Genomic DNA, 23,884 nt, shown 5'->3' with positions numbered 1-23,884 from the left:
AAAAGAAAATAAATAAAAAAATACAGAATAGCACATCTTACATTAAATCACATAATACAACATCGTACATTACAATCAATTTACATATGTAATGTATGTTCCCAATCAATAATCAGTGAGCACAGGTTTGGTTTAGTTTCAGCCAGTGTTTCACCTTTTCATTAAACGTTTTCAGGTCAGGTTGTATTTTTATTTCCGTTGGTAGGGCGTTCCAGAAATGTGTTCCTTTTACTGAAAGAGATGACTGACCGAAGGTAATTTTGCGCTGTGCCACTCTGCAATTGTTGTCTATTTTCCCAGCAGTAGAAATTATGCTCCATTCATTTGCTGGTCCAGTCAGAGACGGGGAATGACACTAAGTTGAAGGTAAACTGGAGCCCCATAGCCCCCATCAGATCATCAGTAGGATCAGCCAAGTCAATTGTATTTATTGCTCAAAATCACAATATAAGTGCATTTAAAAACAATTATCCAAAGTATTGTCTATAGGCTACCTGCCGGGCTGAGCTGGTAGGGAGAAGCCCGTTGATAGAGCAGATGAAGGGGATCCCTCTACACTTCTACATCAGCACCAGCAACCACATCCCCATAGCAACAGTTTTTAAAAACCAGCACTCTGTGTTCCCGTTTCCAACTATCACCAAATAGGTGTCACAGTTAAGCCCTGAAGGAGAGCTTTTGAGTGCACTCTGCACCTCAGCCAGGACATATATATACATATATATATAGTCTGCTGGATGGTCATAAGAGTCTAACAGTAACCCTGTATCTCCCCAGTGACTGAACACGGCCTGAGCTGAAGAAGGGGGGTCCCAATCCCAAAGAGTGTATATGCGTGTGTGCAGCTATGGGGAAGGACTACTACAAGACCCTGGGCATCCCCAAGGGCTCCAACGAGGAGGAGATCAAGAAGGCCTACCGGCGCATGGCGCTGCGCTTCCATCCTGACAAGAACAAGGATGCCAACGCCGAGGAGAAGTTCAAGGAGATCGCTGAGGCCTATGAGGTCCTCAGCGACCCCAAGAAGAGGGTCGTCTACGATCAGCTAGGAGAGGAAGGTGGGTTTGGTCCTGTCTGTGTCTGTGTCTGTGTAAGAGGTCAGAGAGTGCAGGCCTTGTTAAACAGGCATTATGATGTATTAAGTTGTTATTAAAATAGCTCAGGAACAGCATCTAATATCACAGTGGAGGGCTTTCAGTCACTGAGGTAATAACACTGTCTTCCATGTTTTCTTGTTTGTGTGTATGTGCAGAAACGTGTGTGTGTCCATTGTTATCTTTTGTGTCAACAATACTTACAAGCTCTAATACCTTCTAGTCTACCTCAGCTGCTAGTGTAGTGTGTGTGTGTGTGTGTGTGTGTGTGTGTGTGCGTGCGTGCGTTAGCTGACAGACAGATGGCTTAAGATCATTACGTGGTTGAGATATGAATAGCTGCGGCTGCTGTAGTTTGCAATTGTGGGCGTTTTGTGCATGCGTCTGTGTTGAAAAGGTGTGTGTGTATTTGCGTGAGTGTGTTGGACGGAGTGACCTGGTATTTTATGAGTTCCTCCACCAGCGCTGTTGGAAGATCAGTGATGCTGTGGGATTTTTCCCGCCCACGTGGGCTGCACTTATCTCTGTGCTGTTACCCACACATAGTCTTTTCTGAACGTTGTCCTGTGTCTGGTATCTGACTTCATATTGATGTGTGTTTTGCAAGCACGGTGGGTGTTTGAGTGTGCCTGTCTCACGTTCCTCTCTCTTTCTTCTATCTCAGGGTTGAGGGCGGGAGGCAACAGCTCTTCAGGTGCTCCAGGCAGCTCAACGTACCACTACACCTTCCACGGAGACCCCCACGCCACTTTCGCCTCCTTCTTTGGCGGCTCCAACCCCTTCGACATGTTCTTTGGCTCCAACCGTGGCCACAGCCGCTCCAACGGTTTCTCCTTCCACAACGACCATGACGCGGATCAGGACATGGACGTGGACGAGGATGACCCCTTCGCTCATATCGGGAGACAGTTTGGCTTTCCTGGTGGGATGAACAACGGCTTCCCAGGGGAGGGCCGCAGGAGGAGGGGGGTGCCGTCGGAGCGCCTGGGGACCGGGCGGAAGCACCAGGACCCTCCGGTGGTCCACGAGCTGAAGGTCTCGCTGGAAGAGATCTTCCACGGCTGCACCAAGCGCATGAAGATCACCCGCCGCAGGCTGAACCCGGATGGGCGCAGCATGAGGACAGAGGACAAGATCCTCAACATTATCATCAAAAAGGGATGGAAGGAGGGGACCAAAATCACCTTCCCAAAGGAGGGGGACGAGACCCCCGAGAACATTCCTGCCGACATAGCCTTTGTGCTCAAAGACAAAGGGCACATCCACTTCAAGAGAGACGGTTCCAATATCATTTTTAACAGCAAGATCAGTCTAAAAGAGGTGCGTCTGTCCCTTAACCTCAAATAACCTCTCTCTTCTGTCTTGCTATCTGCTCTTCTGCCTACCTTCAGACCTCCCTCTTTGTCACAGTGCACGTAGATGAGTAGATAATGCTGCTGAAGTTGGGAGTTTGATTCCTAGTGGAGCAAACCAGGCAGAAATGTAATGCATTCATGGAGCTGCAAAGGCTTGGATGAATAAGGTGTATATCCAAAAATACACTTTTTTCACTCAATTTCTTCAAATCATTCTCACTCAACCTGGGCAAACGGTGGATGAGGTGTGACAGCAATTTAATGGTAGGATTATGTCCTGGTTTGGTGGTCATAATTTATATAAAACATATTGAGGAGTGAGTGTGTATGTGTTGCTGGAGTGCAGGATCAGTGAGCAGCAGAGTCTCCGTCGTTGCAGTGTGAGAGAGGCAGCGGGAATGTGGTGTCCTCGTGTGACCCGGCACAGAGCCGTCGTCCTCACTTGTTCTGCACTTCTGTATGAATATATATATCCATAAACACACAAGCAAGAAGGCCCCCATAAAGCTACACACAGGAATAAACACGCACACAAGTGCACACACTCTTGCATCTTCAAGCTTATTTGCAAAACACACTCAGTTAAAGATTGATTCTAGTGTGACACTGGTGACAATCCAGGCTGCTATTACAGTGACTGGCAGGACATTTAATTAGCCACTCCTTCGAGGGCATCGGGTCCAGCACAGCTCTGCTCCGCCTGTGAGAGTTACACAAGCTTTAATGTTTCTAATAGCACTGCCACTCACTGGCCTGCCCTGCGCTCCACATGGTTGGCTTAATGGCAGGTGTTCTCAAAGAGCTGGAGATGTCAGGGGAGTTGTTTGTGCTCCACTCAAGCCAATTTTAACAATTTTCCTCTAAAAGCAGCACCGACTCTCTACAGAAGTAATTCACCGGTAAACAAGGGTGCCAGCAACACAGCTAGTTAATGAGAGCACATTGGAGTTTATTAAGTGGCATTAAGCAGGAGATGTTACTTGATCAAAACCTGCACGATGATTAAGTTTGCACTGCAGAACTCCCACAGCTAAGTCCTCTGCTCTTACGGCAGCCAGATAAGAGACTTAAGTCTGGTGCAGCTGGAGATGGGATGGGGGAGAGAAGGGGAGATGTGGATGTGATGGGGTGGTGGTGGGGGAGGGGGGGTATCTGGGGAATATTAGGGAAGTGGGTCAGATGATTCAGTATCCAAAGCAAACAGAGCTCATATTCCACTGCTCCACTCTGCTCTCTCCCTGAAGATGTGATGCTGAATGCTGCAGTGAAAACACAGCACCAGCTACATGCTGCACAACCTGCCACATATAATGTTGCAAATGTTATGCAATGCACCAGTAGATGTTTTACCTAGGCCAGCAAGATGATTGTTTCCAATCAGTGCTCTTTCTAAGGGAGAAAAACAGAAGAGAAAGCAGGTTTAGTCATTTCAATCTGGAGAGACTCGTATGAAATGAATGGTGATTTATTACAAAGTGCACAAATTTATGAATAGTAACAGTTTTTTGGCGATTTAGACCCAATGTGACATAGTAAGGGGGAAGTGATGCCGTAGTTGGATTAGGATTATTCCCCCCGGGTCTAGACACTGGTGATGGTGGTAGTGAAAAGATTGATGCAGATCCGATGAATGAAGTGGAGGATTGCTCTGATGTGATAAATCTGGGGGTGGTGGGGTGGTGGAGGGTCGCATCAGTTTGTGCTGATACTGACACTGAAAACAGCATAGAGGAGAACAGTTTTAAACTTTTGACAGCAACGATGTGATTGGTTTAGGGAGATATGGCAAAATCTGATTGGTCACTGAAAAGAGAGACACCCATAATCATCTGACATAGTAATAGCCCACGAGAGAGAGACCCAGAATGAATGAGAATGAATGAGATTGCACCCATAGTCTTCCTGACTGAATTTACGCATAAGCTTAATTTTGTCTTATTTCGACTGCTGTATGATTTCCCTGTTATTTGGTTGCTCAGTCTTGTTTACAGCCTGAAGCGTGCCCCGGTGAGCAGTTTCACTTAGTGCCGCCAAGCTTGTTTGACCAAGCTTTAAACTCCTGGGAGACTCTGCTAGAGGCGACTTCCAGCCCTGCGACGTCTTCACTGTGACAGCAGTCCGAAGCAGTTAGAGAGCTTAGCGGGACTTTGACACATTGATTTCCCTGAAATCGACCTATATCTGGATCTTTAGTCTGCCTCTCTTTCTGGCAGTAATGATGCCTCTGCAGTGTGCTGGTATCGTCTGTGGCGGTGCATTTCTAGCTCCTGTCACTACTGCACTCAGCTCAGCAGCAAAAAGCCCACGTCCAAACACACACGTAAGTGCGAACTGTAGCTGTTGGGCTCTAAAGGCAACATGGACAGCTCTTCACAGCTCCACTTCTGATATCAATTAGAAAGGCAAGTATCCTCTTTATCCACCATGGTAGAGGATGTTGAATCAGTGGGAGTGAGGCATGTGTATGTGGTTCACTCCTGTCCAGTTAAATGTACATACAGCAATAGCGACCAGTATTCAGGTGGACTGAATTGACAGCTGACAGTCTTGTGAAGACACTTTGGATTATGAGGACACTTTTTTTCTGGTCCTTTCAGCTGATCACGACTTTAGTGTTAAGCCTGTAACAGTGATGACATTAGGATACGGCCCTATAGGGAATGAATCTACAGATCGTTCCCACAAATATAGCAGAAATCAAAGTGTGTGTCAGTCTCCAGAGCTATGTTGTCTGAGCTGAGGCTTATGCAATCAGTGGGCCCTCAGATCAGCTGGCAGTGTGTGCCTGCCGAGCGTCATGGCAACCTGTCTCTGTGTGTAAGACTGTGTGTTAGTGAATGGAAGTGTTCATAACGAGAGGATGAGCACTAGTCTCCATCACAGTCACAGGATAAATCAACTCCTCATGTATGTAGCGGTGGTTAAATGAGGCTGATGTCATGGCTGGAAAACTCTGAAGCAGCTGCTCTGCTTGACTCGACGTCAACTGTTCACAGTCTTGATACAACATTGGCCACGTCATTGGACACGGACTGGGTGTGAGAGCACATGCAGGCAAAATCACTGTCATCTCATGAGGGACTGGCTGCCTCGAGATGAATGGTGTTAAGAGTCGGTATGTTTTGGAAAAAGCTGAGAAGGAAACTTGAACTACTAACGCTAACCTTTCTAAAAGGTTGACTTGAGTAAAAGAAGAGTATTCAGATTTTAATCAGCCTCTTTTGAAGTTGAGTGATCCCATAACTTTTCCTCTAGTCAAGTCAAGTCAATTTTATTTGTATAGCCCAATATCACAAATCACAAATTTTACTGAGGGAGCTTTACAATCTGTACATGATACTCTGACCTTTACAGTATGACCCTCTAATCGGATGAGAGAAATCTCCCCCCAAAAAAAACTTTTAACAGGGAAAAAATGGAAGTGTACAGAATAACAACAAAATGGAAAAACAACATAGACAATCCATATGACAAAATAAAAAACGATACATATAATGTGAAACATACATGAAGAGATGGATGCAGGAGATGTCAAGCAGCTTCCAGGCGTCGCCAAACAGATAGAGCCTGAGCAACACGACCTCCTCACCACCATGTAACCTAGAGAGAGGACCAGATTTTTGTTTTTAGATCTGTAGCGCCAACACAAGTTTCACATTTGGCAATTTCAGTTCAAATGTCCCAATAACTATTGTATGGATTGCCAAGAAATTTGTTACATTACACACATTCATGTTCCCCTCAGGATGAATTGTAATCATTTTTCTGATCCCCAGAGTTTTCATGTATTTGTTCAATACTTTAGTTTATGACCAAATACCTGTAAAACTAAATACATTTCAATCGGCCTCAGCTGTACCTTTTGTTTCAAATCAAATCAAAAATCAATCACTGCTAATTGACAAATGTTAGCATTTTAACATGCTAAACTCGCTAGACTCCATACTCCAGATCTTTAAAATACCTCATTTAAATTCCTTTCTTCTTTTACCCCTGGGTAATTTTATTCACTGACCTTATTTTGTGTAGTAAATTGTTTTGTAACAGTTGCTCAGAAATACATTATATAAGAAAGTTATTTATTCATCAGGATGTTCATTCACAGAGTTGTGGATTTAAGCAGCTCTTTTTATTCAGCACAAATCTGTCGAGTGATGCTCACTGGAAAGCCTGCGAAGTCGCGATAACCTCAGGTCTCCGTGTTAAGCTTAGCGCTCTCTACGCTCTGACTGGATATCATCAGGCATTGTGATAAGGAGGTGAGGCTTAGTGTGTGTGTGTGTGTGTGTGTGTGTGTGTGTGTGTGTGTGTGTTCTCTCCCCTTGTCCTGCCAGCCGATCTGACAACCCCTCCAACTATTTACGAGCTCAGCCGATTCCTCCCTCCCTCCCTTTATTAGCCCTATGAGACTGTTGCTAAATTTAGTCCCCTGTGCAATGTGTAGCCCCTCCAACACTGACACACTTACACACACACACACACACACACACACACACATACCTCTTCCACCCACACACACACACACACACACATATACAAACACAAAGACCGGAAAACTTTCATGTTTTCCAAATGCTGTTCTGGTGACCCTACAGTGCTGCAGTCGAGACTAAAAGGATTTGTCATTAAGGCCTGCTTTCTCTCTCACACATGATGAACGCACACAGAAAACACGTGGACCCTTGACTTGTTTGGATGACGCACTGAGAGAGCAGATGAACTAAAGTTTTTACTTCATGGAAACATGAAGTCATGGAGATATTCATGGCTTTGGCATTTCATTCCTACCAAAGATATTAACCCTCTCCATCTCCTCTCTTCTCTTCCAGGCGTTGTGTGGCTGCACCGTAAGCATTCCCACGCTGGAAAACCGCATCATCTCGCTCCCCTGTCACGACATCATCAAGCCCGGGACGGTGAAGCGACTCAGAGGAGAAGGCCTGCCTTTCCCCAAGAACCCGTCGCAGCGTGGTGACCTCATCGTGGAGTTTTCTGTCCGTTTTCCCGACAGGATTCCCCCTCAGTCCAGAGAGATTATCAGACAACACCTCCCCCAGTCGTAGGAGGACTCACCTTCAACCCCTCCACTGCCACACACTCCAGACTGAATGGCCCAAACCCAGAAAACCAACCCTTGATACTCCAATTCTGACCCTCATTGTCGTTTCCCTCCGCACCTCCAGTCCCCGTGTCCTCCTGAGTCAATGCACGCAGCATTGAACAGACGCTGTTGTTTGTAGGGACTTCACAGTGGGAGGATAAAGGAAGGATGCCTAGACGAATGGCGGTATCAGGATGTAATTATTTGTGTTTGTTTTGTGTTTTGGCCCAAGCACACACACACACACACACACAAACACACACACACACACACACAAACACACAGAGGATGGACTCAGCACAATTGTCTTTTCTTAACTCTGTTTTTTACGGATTCAACAGTGATTTTATATGCCATCCAACTCTCTGATCCTCGTCTTTTTGTGATAGGATGAAGCGTGAGATATTTTTTAAAAAGACACATTTTTTTTCCAGGATTTTTTTTTCCAAAGAAAGTTATAAACAGGAGTATTTATTTCTACCTTGAGTGTACCAGCAGCTTCAGTGTGTTCGGTGCAAACTCCCCCCACCTGCCACCTGCCACCTGCTTTCCTCATGTTTTCAGTCTGATAACGCATCGTGCTTGAAGTCTGTAGGCCATTTAGTGAGACCTGTCTCCCCTAAAATCAGTTGGGTGCAACACCACAGCGCACGTTGCCCATGTTGCTCCAAATAATATTTGCGTATCTCAGCTGCATTGGGAAATCTGGGAATGACAATCACATCCAATAACAGCAGTGTAAGCTCGGATAATCTGCACATGATATGGGTGCTTTCCCTTCTGAACTGAATAGCCTCGCTCGCTATCTGAGGGACATTTAGGTGCCTTAGCCCGGTGTCATACCACATATGTGAACACACACACAGGTCACACTGTAACAAACACAACCAGCCATGTTGAGTGCACAGACGATGCCCTATGCTGTGTTAGACATTGCCATTGGGGGGCTGGTGATCCTGGACAAACAGTAAGTAAAGCAATGTAATGTCAATCACCATATTGTACTGTATGCGAGCAAGGACATTTTGCGGGAAAGATTTGATACAAAACTGCTGAATTTTTGCCAGTGCATCCCTGTAAAGTGCCGTACAAGTACAGGTTGGATTTCCCAGAGGAATGAAAGCATTGAATTAATCTGAAGTTTGTAGTAAATAGTCGAGATTTCTCTGGGAAAGCCAGCTTTGTTGTGTATATTCTGCTTTCTCTTGTGCCATTTGAAGGCCATGTCTCGGTGCTACTGTGAGCAGTGCCAAAAATAGACCCCCTCGGTGTCTACTTTTCGGTTTCATGGTTTCAGTTGGTGATTTGATAACTGCTTCTGTCCTCTGTAACATGTGTACATTGAACTTTACATCTGTTTTTTCAAGTAGAAAACACTGTTTAGGAAACAGGTTTTGTAATATTGCAGCAGCCGTTCTCTGTCTCAGCTGCAGGGGGCTCTGAAAGCTCCCTTCAGCTCTTCCTACTGTCCTTTACAGCAATGATAAGATGTATGTGTGAGTGTGGTTTATGCAGGCAGCACTAGTAGGTCCTATATATCATGTGTATGGAAAATGTTTGAATGCAACATGTTGATAAATGCACTTTTATGTCATAAAAGAGACTGATGAAACTATGAGGTGATGGAGAGACTTGAATGACTTGTCTGAGTGTGTGAGGAGCGTCCTGCCTCTCAGAGCCTCCGAGGACGCTGGACTGAACCAGAATGCACCAGTGCTGCTGCTGAGTGACGGTCACTGCTTATGTGCATTTGACAATATTTATGATCTTTTCAAAATGGCAACAAATAAACCAAATGTGTGAACTTAACGGTGTGTGTCTTTCAAGAATTACAAGCTACCTGAGTAGGACTTTGGTGTGGTGTGCACCTCAAACTTTCACCATAATGAGTATGTTTACATACTATACAGCTATAGATCTATAGAACCAGTGGACCAAACAACTGAACTGTATCAACAGTATTGAAAACCAGCTCCACCTCGACCAGCTACAACAGTGAGATGCTGCTTACACATGGATGCATTAGTAGTAAATCTAATAATGTCACATATAATAATAGATCAGTCACAGAGGCCATTATTCTGCAGAACAAGTCCTTTTACCTTTCATACTTTAAAGCCTCTGAACACCCACACAGGTGTTTTCAGTTATTCTGGCTGATCAGACCTCTGCTGAGGACTGTGTGGGTGAGTACAGACTGTAATTGACTGACATCTTCCTGAGTCTCCTGTTAGCTTTGTTGCACCTGTTAGGGGCGGTACAAATTACACCTCTTTCATTCTTATTGGTAGATGAAGATTTGTGAACTAATACATTCCCATCAATGCTCCGGCCCACCTTCAACCAGAGCAGAGGTCTAATCAGCCAGAAGAACTGAAAACACGTGTGGGTGTTCAGAGGCTTTGAGTACATTTTGCTGAAGGATTTTTACTAAAGGAGTATTTTTACATTAAAGCCATTGTTGTATTGGCTGTATTACTTAAATAAATAATGCAATAAAGCATCTGAGTACTTCTTCCACTACTGCTCATTCTCAGCTGGTACAGAAATGAGTGGCTGATGTTGAAGATGATCGGAAACCTGGATACTGGCATGATCATAACGGTATCCAGATTTCTGATTGTGATCATGCATACAGGGATATGTGAATAACCAGGTTTCTCAACATTAATAACACTCAATTGAGACTCAAAACTGAAATGATCTACAAACTAACTGATCTGCTATCAGGTCTTAGAAACCAACAAAAGGAAATCATTGGCAACATACAGTATGTGTAACTATGTGTTATGTCGGTGGGTGGAGTTTGGACCGTTTCCATTAGCCTGAGTTACAGATAAACAAAAGACTTTGACCTCAGCCTGTTAATATCCAGACGACCCTCAGCCGATCACTGCTCCGTCTATCAGAGCGATCCCAGGTAGGAACTAAAGTCTGGACTGAAAAATGAAGAGACTTTAATTCACTCTATGTTAATCTCGGTACTGTGTTAGAGCATTAGTGAATTACATGCTGTGTTCTGCTGCTGGGTCAGGAGGGAGTCAGGGGGGCTGATCTGTGTTAACAGACTCTGATCATGTGAAACAAATGCAGCGGTTGGTGAATGGTGTGTGTGTATCACATGGTAAGGATATAGCAGACAATTAGTGAACCATGGAAAGGCTCTGAGATGTGCTGCAGTAACACCACACTGTGACTAATGCCGTATACCTGTATCAGCTATTTCTGGCAATAAGGCTGGGTTCACAGAGGGTTTATATTTCCACTGAAACACACAGTGTGAAAAAAACTAATAACAAAAAGCAGGTCACCAAATGGTATTTTTGCTGCTTTGTGAAAGGCTAGAGTGTATGTACTGTATGTACACACACAACCTCTTGCTATAGTGCAGGAGTTAATGAATTCAGACGAGAGTGATAATCAGTAACAGAGTATTTGGACTTAGTCATGATGGCTGGGTCCAGTCCCAGAGGAGGCTATATGTGAACTCCTCACACCACTTCTCTGTCTCTGTCTCTCCTCAGGGTTGAAAACATGAGCGCCTTCGTGACTCTCTCCACGGGACAGAGGATGCCCGTGGTCGGGCTCGGCACATGGAAGAGCACTCCAGGACAGGTAGAAGTACCCTTAAACACAGGTTTTGTTTGTTAAGACTGAGCACATTTCTGGAAATTAAGTTAAAAATGATAAAACATAGTGTTTGGACTGTGTGTGTGTGTGTGTTCTCAGGTGAAGCAGTCAGTGCTGGCAGCTTTAGACTGTGGCTACAGACACATTGACTGTGCTGCTGCATACAGCAATGAACAGGAGGTGGGAGAAGCTCTGTCCACCAGGGTCGGCCCTGGGAAGGTGAGGATCTCTGGGTCAGCTTGAATCACACGTTGAGCTCATTTTTGACCTTGGAAACAGCAGTTGACAAAACAACTCAAGATCAGTTTTCATTTAAAACAAAGCTCAAACAAAGTCAAAATCAGCGTAAATATTCAGTTACTAAGATGTTAAAGTTAATGTTGGGTTTGAGTTCACAGAGGGGTTAAGGTTTTAATTCATTCTGGGTTAAGATTACAAAGTCTACAAATGCAGGAAGTTTATTATGACACTTTTTTAAGCGTCTACTCATAAACCTTTAATAATTAACTGAATATCAAGATCAGAGCAAGTATTGCTGAAACATTTTCAACAACAAATGTTTTGTATACCCATTTCCCTCCAGGCTCTCCGTCGTGAGGAGGTGTTTGTAACCTCCAAACTGTGGAACACCAAACACCACCCGGAGGATGTTGAGGAGGCCTGCAGGACCAGTCTGGCCCACCTGGGTCTCTCATATCTGGACCTGTACCTTATACACTGGCCCATGGCATTTCAGTGAGCAGCTGCACACAATTAACGGATGTTGTCTCCACGTGGGTATCGTTGTGTGGATCAGTGTGAAATGAGCCTTTGTGTATGTGTATGTCTCAGGCGGGGGAAGGAGCTGATGCCTCGACTGGAAGATGGAAGCATTTGTTACTCTGACACACACTACAGAGATACGTGGGCGGCCATGGAGAGCCTGGTGGACAAAGGTCTTGTCAAAGCTATAGGACTGTCCAACTTCAACGCTAGGCAGACTGATGACATCATCAGCATCGCCAGACACACACCTGTGGTGAACCAGGTGCGATGTGGCTTTCTCATGGGTCAAAATAAATACATTCGATAGGGTTTTATTGACAATGTGTAATTCAGAAATAGACTTGAAAACTGTTGTGTGTCTCATTGTGCCACAGGTGGAATGCCATCCGTATTTATCTCAAGCAGATCTCCTGTCTCACTGTCGGTCTGTGTAACTGCAGATTAACACATTTTCATTTTCTTTGAGGTCAATTCCATCAGCTGGTGTTCCCATTGTGTCAGTAACAGTGCATTACTCTGCCTCAGGTCAATGGCAGTCTGTGTGACAGCCTACAGTCCTCTGGGCAGCGGAGACAGACCCTGGGCCTCTCCTGATGAACCAAGTCTGCTACAGGATCCTCAACTGGGGGCTATCGCCCAGAGATACCAGAAAACACCTGCCCAGCTCATACTCAGGTAAAGCCTCAACTTAAAAAATAACTTGTAAGCTCAGATGTACAGATCAAACCCTGACCTCTTTGGCTTAAACCTTTGGTGTCCTTCTGGCAGGTGGCACGTTCAGAGGGGTGTCGTGTGTATCCCTAAAAGTGTGACGCCCTCCAGGATCCAGCAGAACTTGCAGGTGTTTGACTTTTCCCTGTCAGAAGACGACATGAAGCTGATTGAATCCTTCAATCGCAACGAGCGCTTCATCGTCCCAGCAGTCGAGGTGAGTCATTTATCTTACGACACCTCACAAGATTTTAACAGGACGTCCCAATCAGAGCACATAGACCGATGACTTCTGTTTTTATACGTACGACAGCCATCTCAGTCCAAAATTAACTTAAAGCTCAACTGCTGTTGACTCACAGATGACACCACATGGCTGACACATCAGCCTGTTTTAGATCTCCATAAATCTCCGATATGCACAGGGGATACGGCTTCTTAGAAAGCTGGACTATAGCAATCTGGGTCTAAGTAATGGGTCCTGTAGTTTTCTATGTTGTAAAAAAACCCTCATATATAGCTATATAGTGAGCATAACTAACTCATTGTCACGTTTTTTTTTTTACAGAGGGACGGCAAGAGAGTGTGGAGAGATGCAGAACATCCTCATTTCCCCTTCAATGATCCTTACTGAGCCTACACACAAGGAATTGGGTTTTTAAAGAGGATTGTCACACACTGAAGAAACCACATTTCTAAACTGAATTCAAATGATTAAATGTATTTTCCTTTTTCTCTTTGGGAAGAATGTCATGAATTGAATAATAATAATAAATATGTTTTTCCAGTCACTTCTCTACTGAGATTGCAGTGAAGAAAAAAGTGACTTCCACTGCCAGAGTGACACTATGTGGTCAGTAACTGAACTGCCTCTCTGCACAGTGACAATAGCTTTAACCACCTGCATGTGTCACAGAATGAAGATTCGTTCAAGGTTAAATCATCACTGAACCACTGCAGCAGCAGCAGCACGACTCTCAGAGCTTAAACTTTCATCATGTTGCACTTCTGAAAACAACTGATCAACAATTAATTATCCTATGAAAACCTTTTCAGTGTCCGGAAGAATTAAGTGTAGGGCTGTACCGAATACAATTTTTTGGGCTTCGAAGAGAACAAATATTCAAAGTTATTAGAAGCTTCGGGACAGTGCCGCTGCCACACTACTGTACATGCACTTCTATACAAACAGTGATATGCATCTGAGAACAATTAATGGTAATTAATGTTGAATATGAATAATGTTATTCCTTATTTCATGGGCCATTTGGGGATTTATATATTAAAAAAACAACGAAGCATTCAAATACTGATTTGGAGATCGATTACCATGACAACGGTCAAAGCTTTGAAGCATTCGGGTCAGCTCTAATTAAGTGTATAATTATTGTGAAAACCCATTCATCCCTCTCCCACTCCATGTTTCTCGTGTGTCTATACTGTGAAACTATAAAATAAATATCCTTAGAAAAATTGCATGACAAACACAAATGTAGACCATTACTATGTCTGCAACACAAAGAGTACAGATATCCTGAATCAGACAGAATGTACATGAACTCTGTATCAATAAAGAAGTTTCAAACGGACACTAATAACACTTCCATTTTGTGAGATTTTATTTTCAACAACATAACCTTGACAAATTTGTAATACATTATATGCTACGGTTTATTTAAAAAAAAAAAAGAGGAAGTCATAAGCAATATGTTTTTTTCTTTTCTTTCTTATAGTCTAGCATAGAATCCCGTCACTAAAGCCATTCATGTTGGTTGTGATATACTGAGAATGAGGCCACTCAATAACACCCCCCCACCCCACCCACCCCTCCCTCCCCAATCTGCATCAGTCACTCACCTTCCATTTCCAACATCCCCGTACCCCCACCCACATCAAAGCCAGGGCAAACCAAGCGGCTACATGCTTTCTCCAAGGGAAGTCATACAAAAAAAAGGAACACATGAAAGAAGCACAAAGTCCTAAAAATGTGGAATCTGGTGAGAATTTGTACAGGTGTGATCCCGGTACTGACCACTGTGGGGCAGTGTACATTTATCCGTAAAGGTCATCGTCGTTGTCTTCATTGAACACTGGACCACTGCCAGTTCCTCCTGAGCCATGGGTTGGACCGCTGCCGCCTGCAGCACTGGAGGGAAACCTGGAAGATACAGAAGAGTCATTTACCATTTTATAGGGAGATTATTATATCATACAGCAACTAGTATTTCTGGCAAGTACTTTAGTGTTAAGTAATAACCATTTTCTGTAGTCAGTGATTCTAGGAAAATGCCATGACTGATATGATAAAGTTTTTTTAAACATGCAGATTATTTCTAATATCTGTATGGACAAGAGAATTAAATACACGGCTACAAACACTCATGCTAATACAAAATGTCAGAAAACGTACCTGAAGCTGCCAAAGCCGCGGCTCTGCTGCAGTGTCTGAGCAAACATCTCATATTTGCGGATATCATTGTCACTGACAGAGCGACGAGCGAATCGCATTGCCTCCTCAAAGTGGTCCTTCCTGATCTCTGGCACAGGATCATCCTCTTCCACCTCCTATGAAAAAGAAGGAAAAAAAAGACATGGGAGAGTGTTACTAACAGGAAAAAACATCTAAAGCAGCAGCAGTAGAGCAGTAGTGTGCAGATGCTCAAGGGTACAGAGGAAGCACTGACCATAGCTGATGGGTTGGTCTGCCTCTCCCTCTCTCTGCGGATCTCATTCTCGATGCTCTCTCTGATGGCCAGCTTACACGCCCGCTGGCAGATCTCTGTAAGATCGGCTCCAGAGAAGCCATTGGTCATCTTTGCCAGGAAGTCCAAGTCCACATCCTGTCAACAAACGCATTACAAAATATAAAAAAAAAGGTTTAAGTTTAGAAGTGTATGATTCATACTGATTCTCTTTCGATTAAATTCTGATGAAGTTTATTTAAATCATAATTGTTTTTCTTTGCATCATGCTCCTACAGGGGATTTTCAAGTTTCATGAAGCAAACCTGATATTTATTTTAACATAAACTGAAGTATTATAAGAACAGTTCATCGAAGAAGCAACATGGTAGGGCAAAAATAAACTCTGACTTCTAATGGTCTAAAGAAGCCCTGAAAATAAAAAAAAAGGCCTACATACAATCCTTTAAAAAAACAACAACTAAGAAACTGTAACAATCAGTAGCAGCGCTGTCACCTTGCTGATGGGGCTCTTGCGGAGGTTGGCCTTCAGGATGCTCATCCTGCTCTTCTCGTCGGGCAGGGGGATGTAGATGAGCTGATCCAGACGGCCGGGTCTCAGGATGGCAGGGTCGATGATGTCTGGTCTGTTTGTGGCTCCAATGATGAAGACGTTCTTCTTGCTGGACATTCCGTCCATCTCGGTCAGGATCTGGTTGATGACACGGTCGGCCGCTCCGCCACCATCTCCCACGTTGCCGCCACGGGCCTTGGCTATGGAGTCCAGCTCATCAAAGAAGAGAACGCATGGGGCTGCTTGACGGGCCTGGAAACATCACACGGACACACAAAACGGGCTTAATGTAGAAATTAATTCTGTGGAGTGAAATTGAAGCATGTGGTTGTTCTGTGGATTAAATTTATAACATTTAATTTTGTATTTCCCTCTGCACGAAAGTTCTACGACAGACCCAGCAACAACATTCTTACCTTGTCAAAGATCTCTCTGACGTTGGCCTCAGACTCTCCGAACCACATGGTGAGCAGCTCAGGTCCTTTGATGGAGATGAAATTTGCCTGGCACTCGTTGGCGATGGCTTTGGCCAGCAGAGTCTTACCACAACCAGGGGGACCATAGAACAGCACGCCCTTGGATGGGGTCATGCCAAACTTGAGGAACTTTTCTGGGTGCTCCACTGGGTACTGGATTTAAAGAGGGAGAAAAACACAGCAAGAGAAAACATTAAAATTTTACATTTTATGATACATCAGTTTCAGACATAATCTTACTTATGGAAGAGGTTCATACCTGCACCAACTCCTGCAGCTCCCTCTTGACATCATCCAGACCTCCGATGTCCTCCCAGGTGATGTTGGGAACCTCAACAACTGTCTCCCTCAGTGCAGATGGGTTGCTCTGGCTCAGGGCCCACTGCAGGACAGCGGTGAGCATGTTAGTAAGGGCTCACAGGACCAATATAAGCCAAGTGAAAACATATTTCTCTCACCATATACAAAGGACCATATCTCCGCTCTTACCTTGAAGTCATCCATAGTAACCGCAAGCGAGTTCATGACTTCAGCATCAATGGTCTCATCCTCAAGGTCGATCAGGTCCATCTTCTTCCTGATGGCCTGCAGGGCAGCCTCGGAGCAGAGAGCAGCCAGATCTGCACCCACGTGTCCATGGGTCTCATTGGCTACCTATATAAAGATACGGAGAGCTCAATATCACTTTCCTGTCCAGAATCCTACACAACACACCTTCATTAAGTATAACCATGAACACTGCTACTGCCATTTCACATTAAATAGATACTGTCAGATTCCATGTGAGTTAATTAGACTGCAATTTACAGTGTAGTTACTTGGAACTCACAGGTGATATTAATAATAACCACATGACTATCTTCAAGGAGGCAGTGTGTTGTGTGGTGTCACCTGACTGCAGGAAAATAATTATGAGTACAAACCTGTTCCAAGTCAACATCGTCAGACAGTTTCATGTTCTTGGTGTGAATCTGGAGTATCTCCAATCTGCCAGTGGCGTCAGGGATGCCAATGTCCACCTCCCTATCAAAACGACCTGCAGGTAGGAGGTTCAAACACACACGTATTAGGTCCAACTGAAATAGGCTAAGAGTCTGCAGGAATTATTACTTATTGCCTCCTCTCTACTGGTGTGGCAGCAGAAGTAATATTTCAGATCGTACATACGAGTTGTAAAAGTAACATTTTACAAAGCGTCAGTATTTGATGAATAGGCAAGATCCAATTCCAACCCTTTGTCAAGGCTGTCAGAAACTTCCCATCTCACGCCTTTAAAACTGTGAAACTGCACAGCATTGTTAGAAACTGACCCACTACTGAACTGCAGAGCCCACAAAATAAACAGCAGCCAGCAGTTTCAATCAGCGATATGACAACATGCTTTAGTGAGCCGTGCACACACAGAGCAGCTTCCGGTTATATCAAGCAAGAAACAGGAACTTTGAATCTATTGTAGCAACATTTCTTATGTGCACAACTCCACTAAAGTGATGCTGTTGTTTGAAAATTACATTTGAATTAGCTGGAGATTGATAAGGACAGTGTGAGATTACTGTAGCAAAAAACTATGAATATAATACTAAACACTACAGGCCTCTAAACTAAATATTCTAGGAAACCAGACTATATTTTAATGCAAAGCTTTTCAGCAATTAAACATCTTTACATTGCTTTACTGGTCTTAAATACAGGCCTGTTGTTGGCCATGTGAGCACTGTGCAGTGCAGGCAATAAATAAATAAAAGCATAATAAAAATATATATATATATATATTAAACTACTTACGGATAAGTGTTTGATCTAATATTTAACAGGGCTAAAATCAGGGGGAAACACGTGATAGATACATCCCTAATAATTGATGAGTTAAACATAACCAATAGGAATGATTCCAAAACAATAGTGAGACCTGGGTTATAAGAATTACATTACTACTTATATTCACTACTTTCTGCATAGATCTGACTTGTATACTTCTTCTAGTTCTCAACTACTGCAGTAACTGAACACACGGTTAACGCAGATAATTTACCAAATCTCCTGAGAGCTGGGTCAATGCTGTTGGGTCTGTTGGTGGCAGCCATGACGATGACATGAGCTCTCTGTTTCAGGCCGTCCATAAGTGTCAGCAGCTGGGAAACAATACGCCTCTCCACTTCTCCATGGGTCTACAAAAAACACACCATACATTGTTGCTATACAATTCACATTTTTTTAGACATTAGTTCCTTGAAGACTTTGAGCACTTGCCGGTATATTCGTCATACTGATCACTTGCCAAAGCCCCCCCCCCCCAACAGCTATATATTAAATTAGTGTAAGAAAGATTACTGTTCAAAGTGAAATACCAAAACATGAGAAGAAATGATGCATAAATAGAAACACTCATAAATCATGGACACTAATGTAATTCAGCTAGCCATCGAGTTTTCCTCTCTTCCCGCTCACCTTCTCTCTCTTAGGAGCGATGGCGTCAAGCTCATCAATAAAGATGATGGCAGGAGCGTTCTTCTCTGCTTCCTCGAAGGCCTTTCTCAGGTTACTCTCGCTCTCTCCTGCCAGCTTACTCATGATCTCAGGACCTAAAAACGGAAAGCCAAACATTTTGATTTCAGAGGAAATGTAACTTCATATACTCAAATTGTACATTCAAATAGTATGCATTAATCACAAGATAAACCCTGTCCCATCTAAACACTCCAGTAATTGATAAAAACACTGTAGTGTCTGAGACACATGAATACAGCACATGCATGGAAAAACTACAAGTGAAATAGAGTATTAAACATGCAATATCATTTTCCTAAGTGAACCTTTATCCTAGGAGATGACACGTATTTTACAACTGAACTTTACAATGTTGAGTTGCACTCCTTGCAGCTAGCTGATAAGATGTCTTCTTTTATAAAGCTCAGCTAATTTCATATCATTCTGAAGAGATGAGTGTAATGATCTAAAATGATGCAGAAATTTAATTTAGTTCCTTACTCTAGTTGTTGCTTAGATATACAAGTATTTATCAGAATTGTAACCAACTACAAGGCAATGCTTTCAGGGACAGACACGGTATTATCAAAAAATGCCCCTACTAGGAATAAGGGTCTATAGAGGATAAATAGAGGTGGGCGTTCACACCATTAATCAGGAAGAAGAAAGCTCCAGTTTCATTGGCTACGGCTCTGGCAATCAAGGTCTTTCCAGTTCCAGGGGGTCCATATAGCAGGATACCACGTGGGGGCTGAAAAGGGGGTAAAAATGAATATAATAATGATGACATCATTACAAACAGAACGTAAATCAAACCAAAACAAAAAGCAGCATACAAGTTGTGAGGTAGTGCGTTTACTTCTTGTGATTAAACACTTGAAATATACTGTATATCACACATATTTACCATATTATTATTTTTTTAAGTTACACAGGCTCACTTTAAAGTCTACAATGGGGCCCAAATGTGCTTACTTTCTGTGCAGATCAAAAGGGTGCCTTACCTTGACTCCAATGGCCTTGAACAGTGCAGGGTGTCTAAGAGGCAGCTCCACCATCTCTTTGATCTGAGCTAACTGCTTCCTCACTCCTCCAATGTCATCATAGCCCACCTCGTTCAGGGACTCTTCCTCATCCTGCATGTTCAAAACACAAGATGTTCAAATTTCAACACGGTTTATATTTGCTAAATGCTAACCCATGCAATGGGTGTGTACCTGCTACCCACCTCTCTCCTGATTGGCTCTCCCTCACAGTGGATGACTGTGTCAGGAGCAACGATGCAGTAGGGAGAGGGGTCGGTCTCTACCACCTTGAACTCCACAGCACGCATGCCTCCTCTGACCAGGAAAATATCACCTTCAAAAGGGTAAAAGAAAACAAGGTTTACTTTACCACTCTAACAGAGCTGCACGTTATACATTGAAACATTTGATCAACCAGGTAAAATAAAATCTTTGTTTTTACAATGAAAACTTGTACTTACCTTTGCGGATTGGCCTGTAAGCCTCCAGAAAGTATGGCTTCAGGTAGACCTCAAACAGGTTGCCAGTAATTCCTTCTACTGTGTCATCTATTGGGAGGACGTGGATCCTCTTTCCATACTTCACATCAGGACATGGCTGAATGCTGAAGGAGATGTTAGAGTAAACACCACTTTGTTTTGTTTTTTTAAAGGACTGTGGAAAGAATTTAAGACAAGTGTATGCTTTTCCTCACCTGATGACATCACCCAGTCTGACCCTCAGATTGTTGCGGACCACCCTGTTCATGCGAACCTTTTCATCGGAGCAGGTGTCGTCAGACAGCACAATGCACACAGTCTCCCGCCTCTTCTTACCCTTCATCAGCACTGTGTCTCCACGGAAGAGCTGCAGCTCGTCCATCTTGGTCTTAAGAGATATTAAACAAAGTTATTCTCTGCATCTCAGTGTTATTTCATTCACAATATCAAGATGATAGTTGGAATTTGTAGATATGCATAAAGCCTTCTGGATGTCTACCTGAGAGAGAGAGACCACACTGTTGTCTTCATTGATGGATTCATCAACAATCAGTCTGTTGGGTCTGCTCTTCTGTTTCAGAATTGCAGTGGCTAGATCATCATTTTTGGATCTATGAAGAGAAAAAGATAACAAGTTGTAGGTCAAACAAATCCCTCTTATTGTGCAACTCAAGCTGCTCAAGTTAGTAAGTCATTGGGTAATAGAAAAACATTGAGCAGGCCCCCTAGGGGGCTCTGTGAAACTTCTCAGAGTTTCTGGTTTAGTTTCTCCGGTACGTCTAGGGGGATATGGAAAACATCTATTACAGGACAGCTTTCTGTCTTCAGAGGATCAATATGGTGAACTCCTTCCTCAAAGAGCTCTGAATGGATGATTACTGGTATCATATTAAATTCAATAGTGTCTGAAGAGAAATCAGGTATACTTAGTACTACAGGGTTTACGATTCAAAATATTGCGATATATTGCGGTACTGTAAGCAAGACAATATATTGCCAATTAAAAAAATCTAATTTTAGGAAAACTGTCATAGTATAAAAAAACACCGCCATATGCATAAATGCATTTTAAAAAAAAACTTTTTTATGCAAATCAGATGGATCTACATAGGCATTTATCACAGACGGCACATATCTGCAAATAAAATAAAGTATTGACTGAGTTAATCTTTGCATGTAAACTACTAATTAGAATTCAATACAGAGTTTTTGAGAATTGATAGATACAGTATCACAAAACATAATATTGCAATACTCTATTTTCTTCCACCCCTAGTAAACACTGAGTCAGTGGCAACAGACAGTAGAAATATGGATCATGTAACCTTAATCCCTGACTATTTTTAATTTAGGAATTGCTTTTTAACAATAATATTTCTTAATATAAGGATTCTGCCATCGTGGCAGGTGTCCTGAAATTTTTTTGCCTGCCACAGCCAACATGTACCCTGTTATTTGGCAGGTGGCAGGTGCTAAATTCATTCCCTGGTTGTGTGTATATGTCATTATTTTGTACATTAATATAACAGTTAATAAGAATAAATAATTAGGTATTGGATGTAACCGTAAGTGTAAACAGGTCGTTTACACAACTAGCCAATTACCATGACGAAACGTTATCTACGGATAAGAGGATCAATATAAGAGCTCTGATGGACAATTACTGGTATCATATTAAATCCTATAGTGTCTGAAGAGACATCAGGTATGCTTAGTACTCAGGCATGTGTACTTTTACTATTGATTGTTTGTGTTTTGTATTGGTTATTGTGAATGTATTGTCTCTGTACTTCATATAAGCACATCGAAGAATAACAATTGCACATCAACTTGTAATATAAATCATATGAAGTCAATTGTAATGACCTAATATTCTATTGTGTGTGTACATGTCATTATTGTGTAAATTAATATAACAGTAACTAAGAATAAATAATGATGTATTGATGTAAGTGTAAAACAGGTCGTTTATACAACTAGTGAGAATTACCATGACGAAACGTTACCTACGGATACTATCATGCGTACATTCAAAAACACGAACCAGAAACTCAAGTTAAGGTTCAAATGTGTTTCCAGAAAAGTCTAGAGACCGGTTCTGTAGTTTCTCTTTCATCGTGTTGTTAGCATGCTAACGCTTAGAGGCTAGCCTCGCAGCTAGCTGACTGCCTGGCCGAGCCAGCAGATGACACAGCAAAAGAACTAGAAAGAAACTTTGTTAGCCAGCGATAGATAGGATTCCTCCACATGAAAGACTACAGTTACGTGACTTTAAATACATCAGCTGCCGACGTAAACATGAGCTACAGAGATGAGGAAACGTGTTAATCCAACGAGTGTTAAGCTAACAGCAAAGATATGTAGAATGAACAGCCTGTTAGCATGCTAGTTAGCACTGTGTTGCTAACTAGCCATCTGGATGACTAGCCTTTAACGCTGGAGGTTTTATTCAGACAACTTTATGTATCCCCAAGGAGGCTATTTATGTGTAGCATTCCCAGTCTATACAACAAACAATAATTAGTTTTAAGTCAGTGAAAGGAAACATATTAAAAGGCATGGAGCAGTTGAATGGAGAAGTTACAATAAGAACCATATAAATACACAGGATTATAACAATAAAAAGCCAAAAAATAAGAAACAATATATAAGAACTATTGACTTTAAGTGTAAGCCATTTGCTTGGTAGATTTATATTTAATCCATTTAAAATGTGGACATGAAAACAGGCTATTAGGCCAACTGTGTCTTAGTCTAATGCCATTTGCTAGGGACAAGTTACAATAAGAACCATATAAATACACAGGATTAAAACAATAAAAAGCCAAAAAATAAGACACAATATATAAGAGCTATTGCCCCTTAATCTGATTTAATTTGCTTGGTAGATTTATGTTTAATCCATTTACAATTTGGACATGAAAGCAGGCTGTTAGCCGGGCGGATAGGCCGAAATGTCTTGATGGTGATGGTGTCTGGCTTTGGCCTTGACTCTAATGCTAAGCTACCGTTAGCATTCAAACACGACAGCGATGACTGCGCTTTGTCAGAGTCGCTGTCACACACGCTGGATGATTTAACACTATTAACTAAACAAACACAGCCGTGTGGGTGAGTGGATGGCAACAACACCGTCGTGGTAACTGTCAGTGGATTTGTAATGTTATTCAACCGAGAGGATACAAAGTGCGGAGGCTGAAGTAGCTGACCTCGTTAGCATCGAGCTAACTTTAGTAAACTAACGTCTTCTGAGCTCATTCTGAGCAGTAAAACCGTGTTTTTAATAAGGACTGAAAGGTGTACTTACTCCCCTCCCGAGGCCATGATCGTCCACCTGGTTTACTGTTAATAAATAAAGAAATTCTAGCTAAATGTTTAAGAGGATTTTAACCGGTTCTGTCGACGTTCCTCTGTGATTTCACACTAAAACAGCAGCGGTTTCCTTCTTCTTCTGTACTGTTATACCACGGAGCTGGACGCATCCTGGATTCTGATTGGCTGGATGG

The 23,884-nt window shown here is 42.7% G+C and overlaps 3 protein-coding genes across 7 annotated transcripts in view; 2 read left to right on the top strand and 1 right to left on the bottom strand.

Annotated features, from left to right (window-relative positions):
* The window catches only part of dnajb5 (DnaJ heat shock protein family (Hsp40) member B5), an 11,300-nt gene extending 1,947 nt beyond the window's left edge, over positions 1-9,353 (top strand). For 2 of the 4 annotated variants that reach the window (XM_074638140.1, XM_074638141.1), the window contains 3 exons: positions 778-1,058; positions 1,759-2,414; positions 7,279-9,353. In XM_074638140.1, the coding sequence (XP_074494241.1) occupies positions 848-1,058; positions 1,759-2,414; positions 7,279-7,512 (1,101 nt within the window). In that variant the 5' untranslated portion in view covers positions 778-847 and the 3' untranslated portion in view covers positions 7,513-9,353. Of the gene's footprint in view, positions 1-234; positions 255-777; positions 1,059-1,758; positions 2,415-7,278 lie in introns of those variants that run through there. The other 2 variants (XR_012594275.1, XM_074638142.1) reach the window with 2 other exon arrangements.
* A 1,001-nt stretch (positions 9,354-10,354) lies between these two features.
* Positions 10,355-14,256, top strand: akr1a1a (aldo-keto reductase family 1, member A1a (aldehyde reductase)). 2 transcript variants are annotated; one of them, XM_074638113.1, is made up of 9 exons: positions 10,355-10,470; positions 11,075-11,165; positions 11,280-11,399; positions 11,764-11,915; positions 12,012-12,207; positions 12,320-12,369; positions 12,471-12,620; positions 12,714-12,873; positions 13,225-14,256. In XM_074638113.1, the coding sequence occupies exons 2-9, from the start codon at positions 11,085-11,087 to the stop codon at positions 13,288-13,290; spliced, it is 975 nt and encodes a 324-aa protein (XP_074494214.1). In that variant the 5' UTR covers positions 10,355-10,470; positions 11,075-11,084; the 3' UTR covers positions 13,291-14,256. The 2 variants fall into 2 exon arrangements, with proteins under 2 accessions (XP_074494214.1, XP_074494215.1); XM_074638114.1 differs by lacking the exon at positions 10,355-10,470 and adding an exon at positions 10,651-10,674.
* On the bottom strand, positions 14,252-23,841 carry vcp (valosin containing protein). The gene is made up of 17 exons (XM_074638112.1): positions 23,686-23,841; positions 20,878-20,989; positions 20,594-20,766; positions 20,361-20,503; positions 20,103-20,233; positions 19,879-20,010; positions 19,523-19,625; positions 18,836-18,969; positions 18,420-18,555; positions 17,311-17,423; positions 16,877-17,041; positions 16,647-16,769; positions 16,328-16,540; positions 15,855-16,163; positions 15,341-15,496; positions 15,067-15,221; positions 14,252-14,814 (listed from the first exon to the last, which is right to left on the bottom strand). The coding sequence occupies exons 1-17, from the start codon at positions 23,700-23,702 to the stop codon at positions 14,709-14,711; spliced, it is 2,421 nt and encodes an 806-aa protein (XP_074494213.1). The 5' UTR covers positions 23,703-23,841; the 3' UTR covers positions 14,252-14,708.
* Between the last annotated feature and the right edge of the window lie 43 nt (positions 23,842-23,884).

Source organism: Sebastes fasciatus, chromosome 6 (genome assembly GCF_043250625.1).
Source record: "Sebastes fasciatus isolate fSebFas1 chromosome 6, fSebFas1.pri, whole genome shotgun sequence".
In the NCBI taxonomy this organism is placed as follows: Eukaryota; Metazoa; Chordata; class Actinopteri; order Perciformes; family Sebastidae; genus Sebastes; species Sebastes fasciatus.
This window is presented reverse-complemented; position numbering and strand designations above follow the sequence as displayed.

Bases quoted from the DNA above. Each gene is read 5' to 3' on its own strand.
- akr1a1a (XM_074638113.1), top strand. From the start codon at position 11,085: ATGAGCGCCTTCGTGACTCTCTCCACGGGACAGAGGATGCCCGTGGTC. The intron at 11,166-11,279 runs GTAGAAGTACCC...GTGTGTTCTCAG, and splicing joins GGAAGAGCACTCCAGGACAG to GTGAAGCAGTCAGTGCTGGC. The intron at 12,370-12,470 runs GTCTGTGTAACT...ACTCTGCCTCAG, and splicing joins GATCTCCTGTCTCACTGTCG to GTCAATGGCAGTCTGTGTGA.
- vcp (XM_074638112.1), bottom strand. The intron at 17,042-17,310 runs GTTTGTACTCAT...ATCTTTATATAG, and splicing joins ACGATGTTGACTTGGAACAG to GTAGCCAATGAGACCCATGG. The intron at 14,815-15,066 runs GTACGTTTTCTG...TGTATCTTCCAG, and splicing joins CGCGGCTTTGGCAGCTTCAG to GTTTCCCTCCAGTGCTGCAG.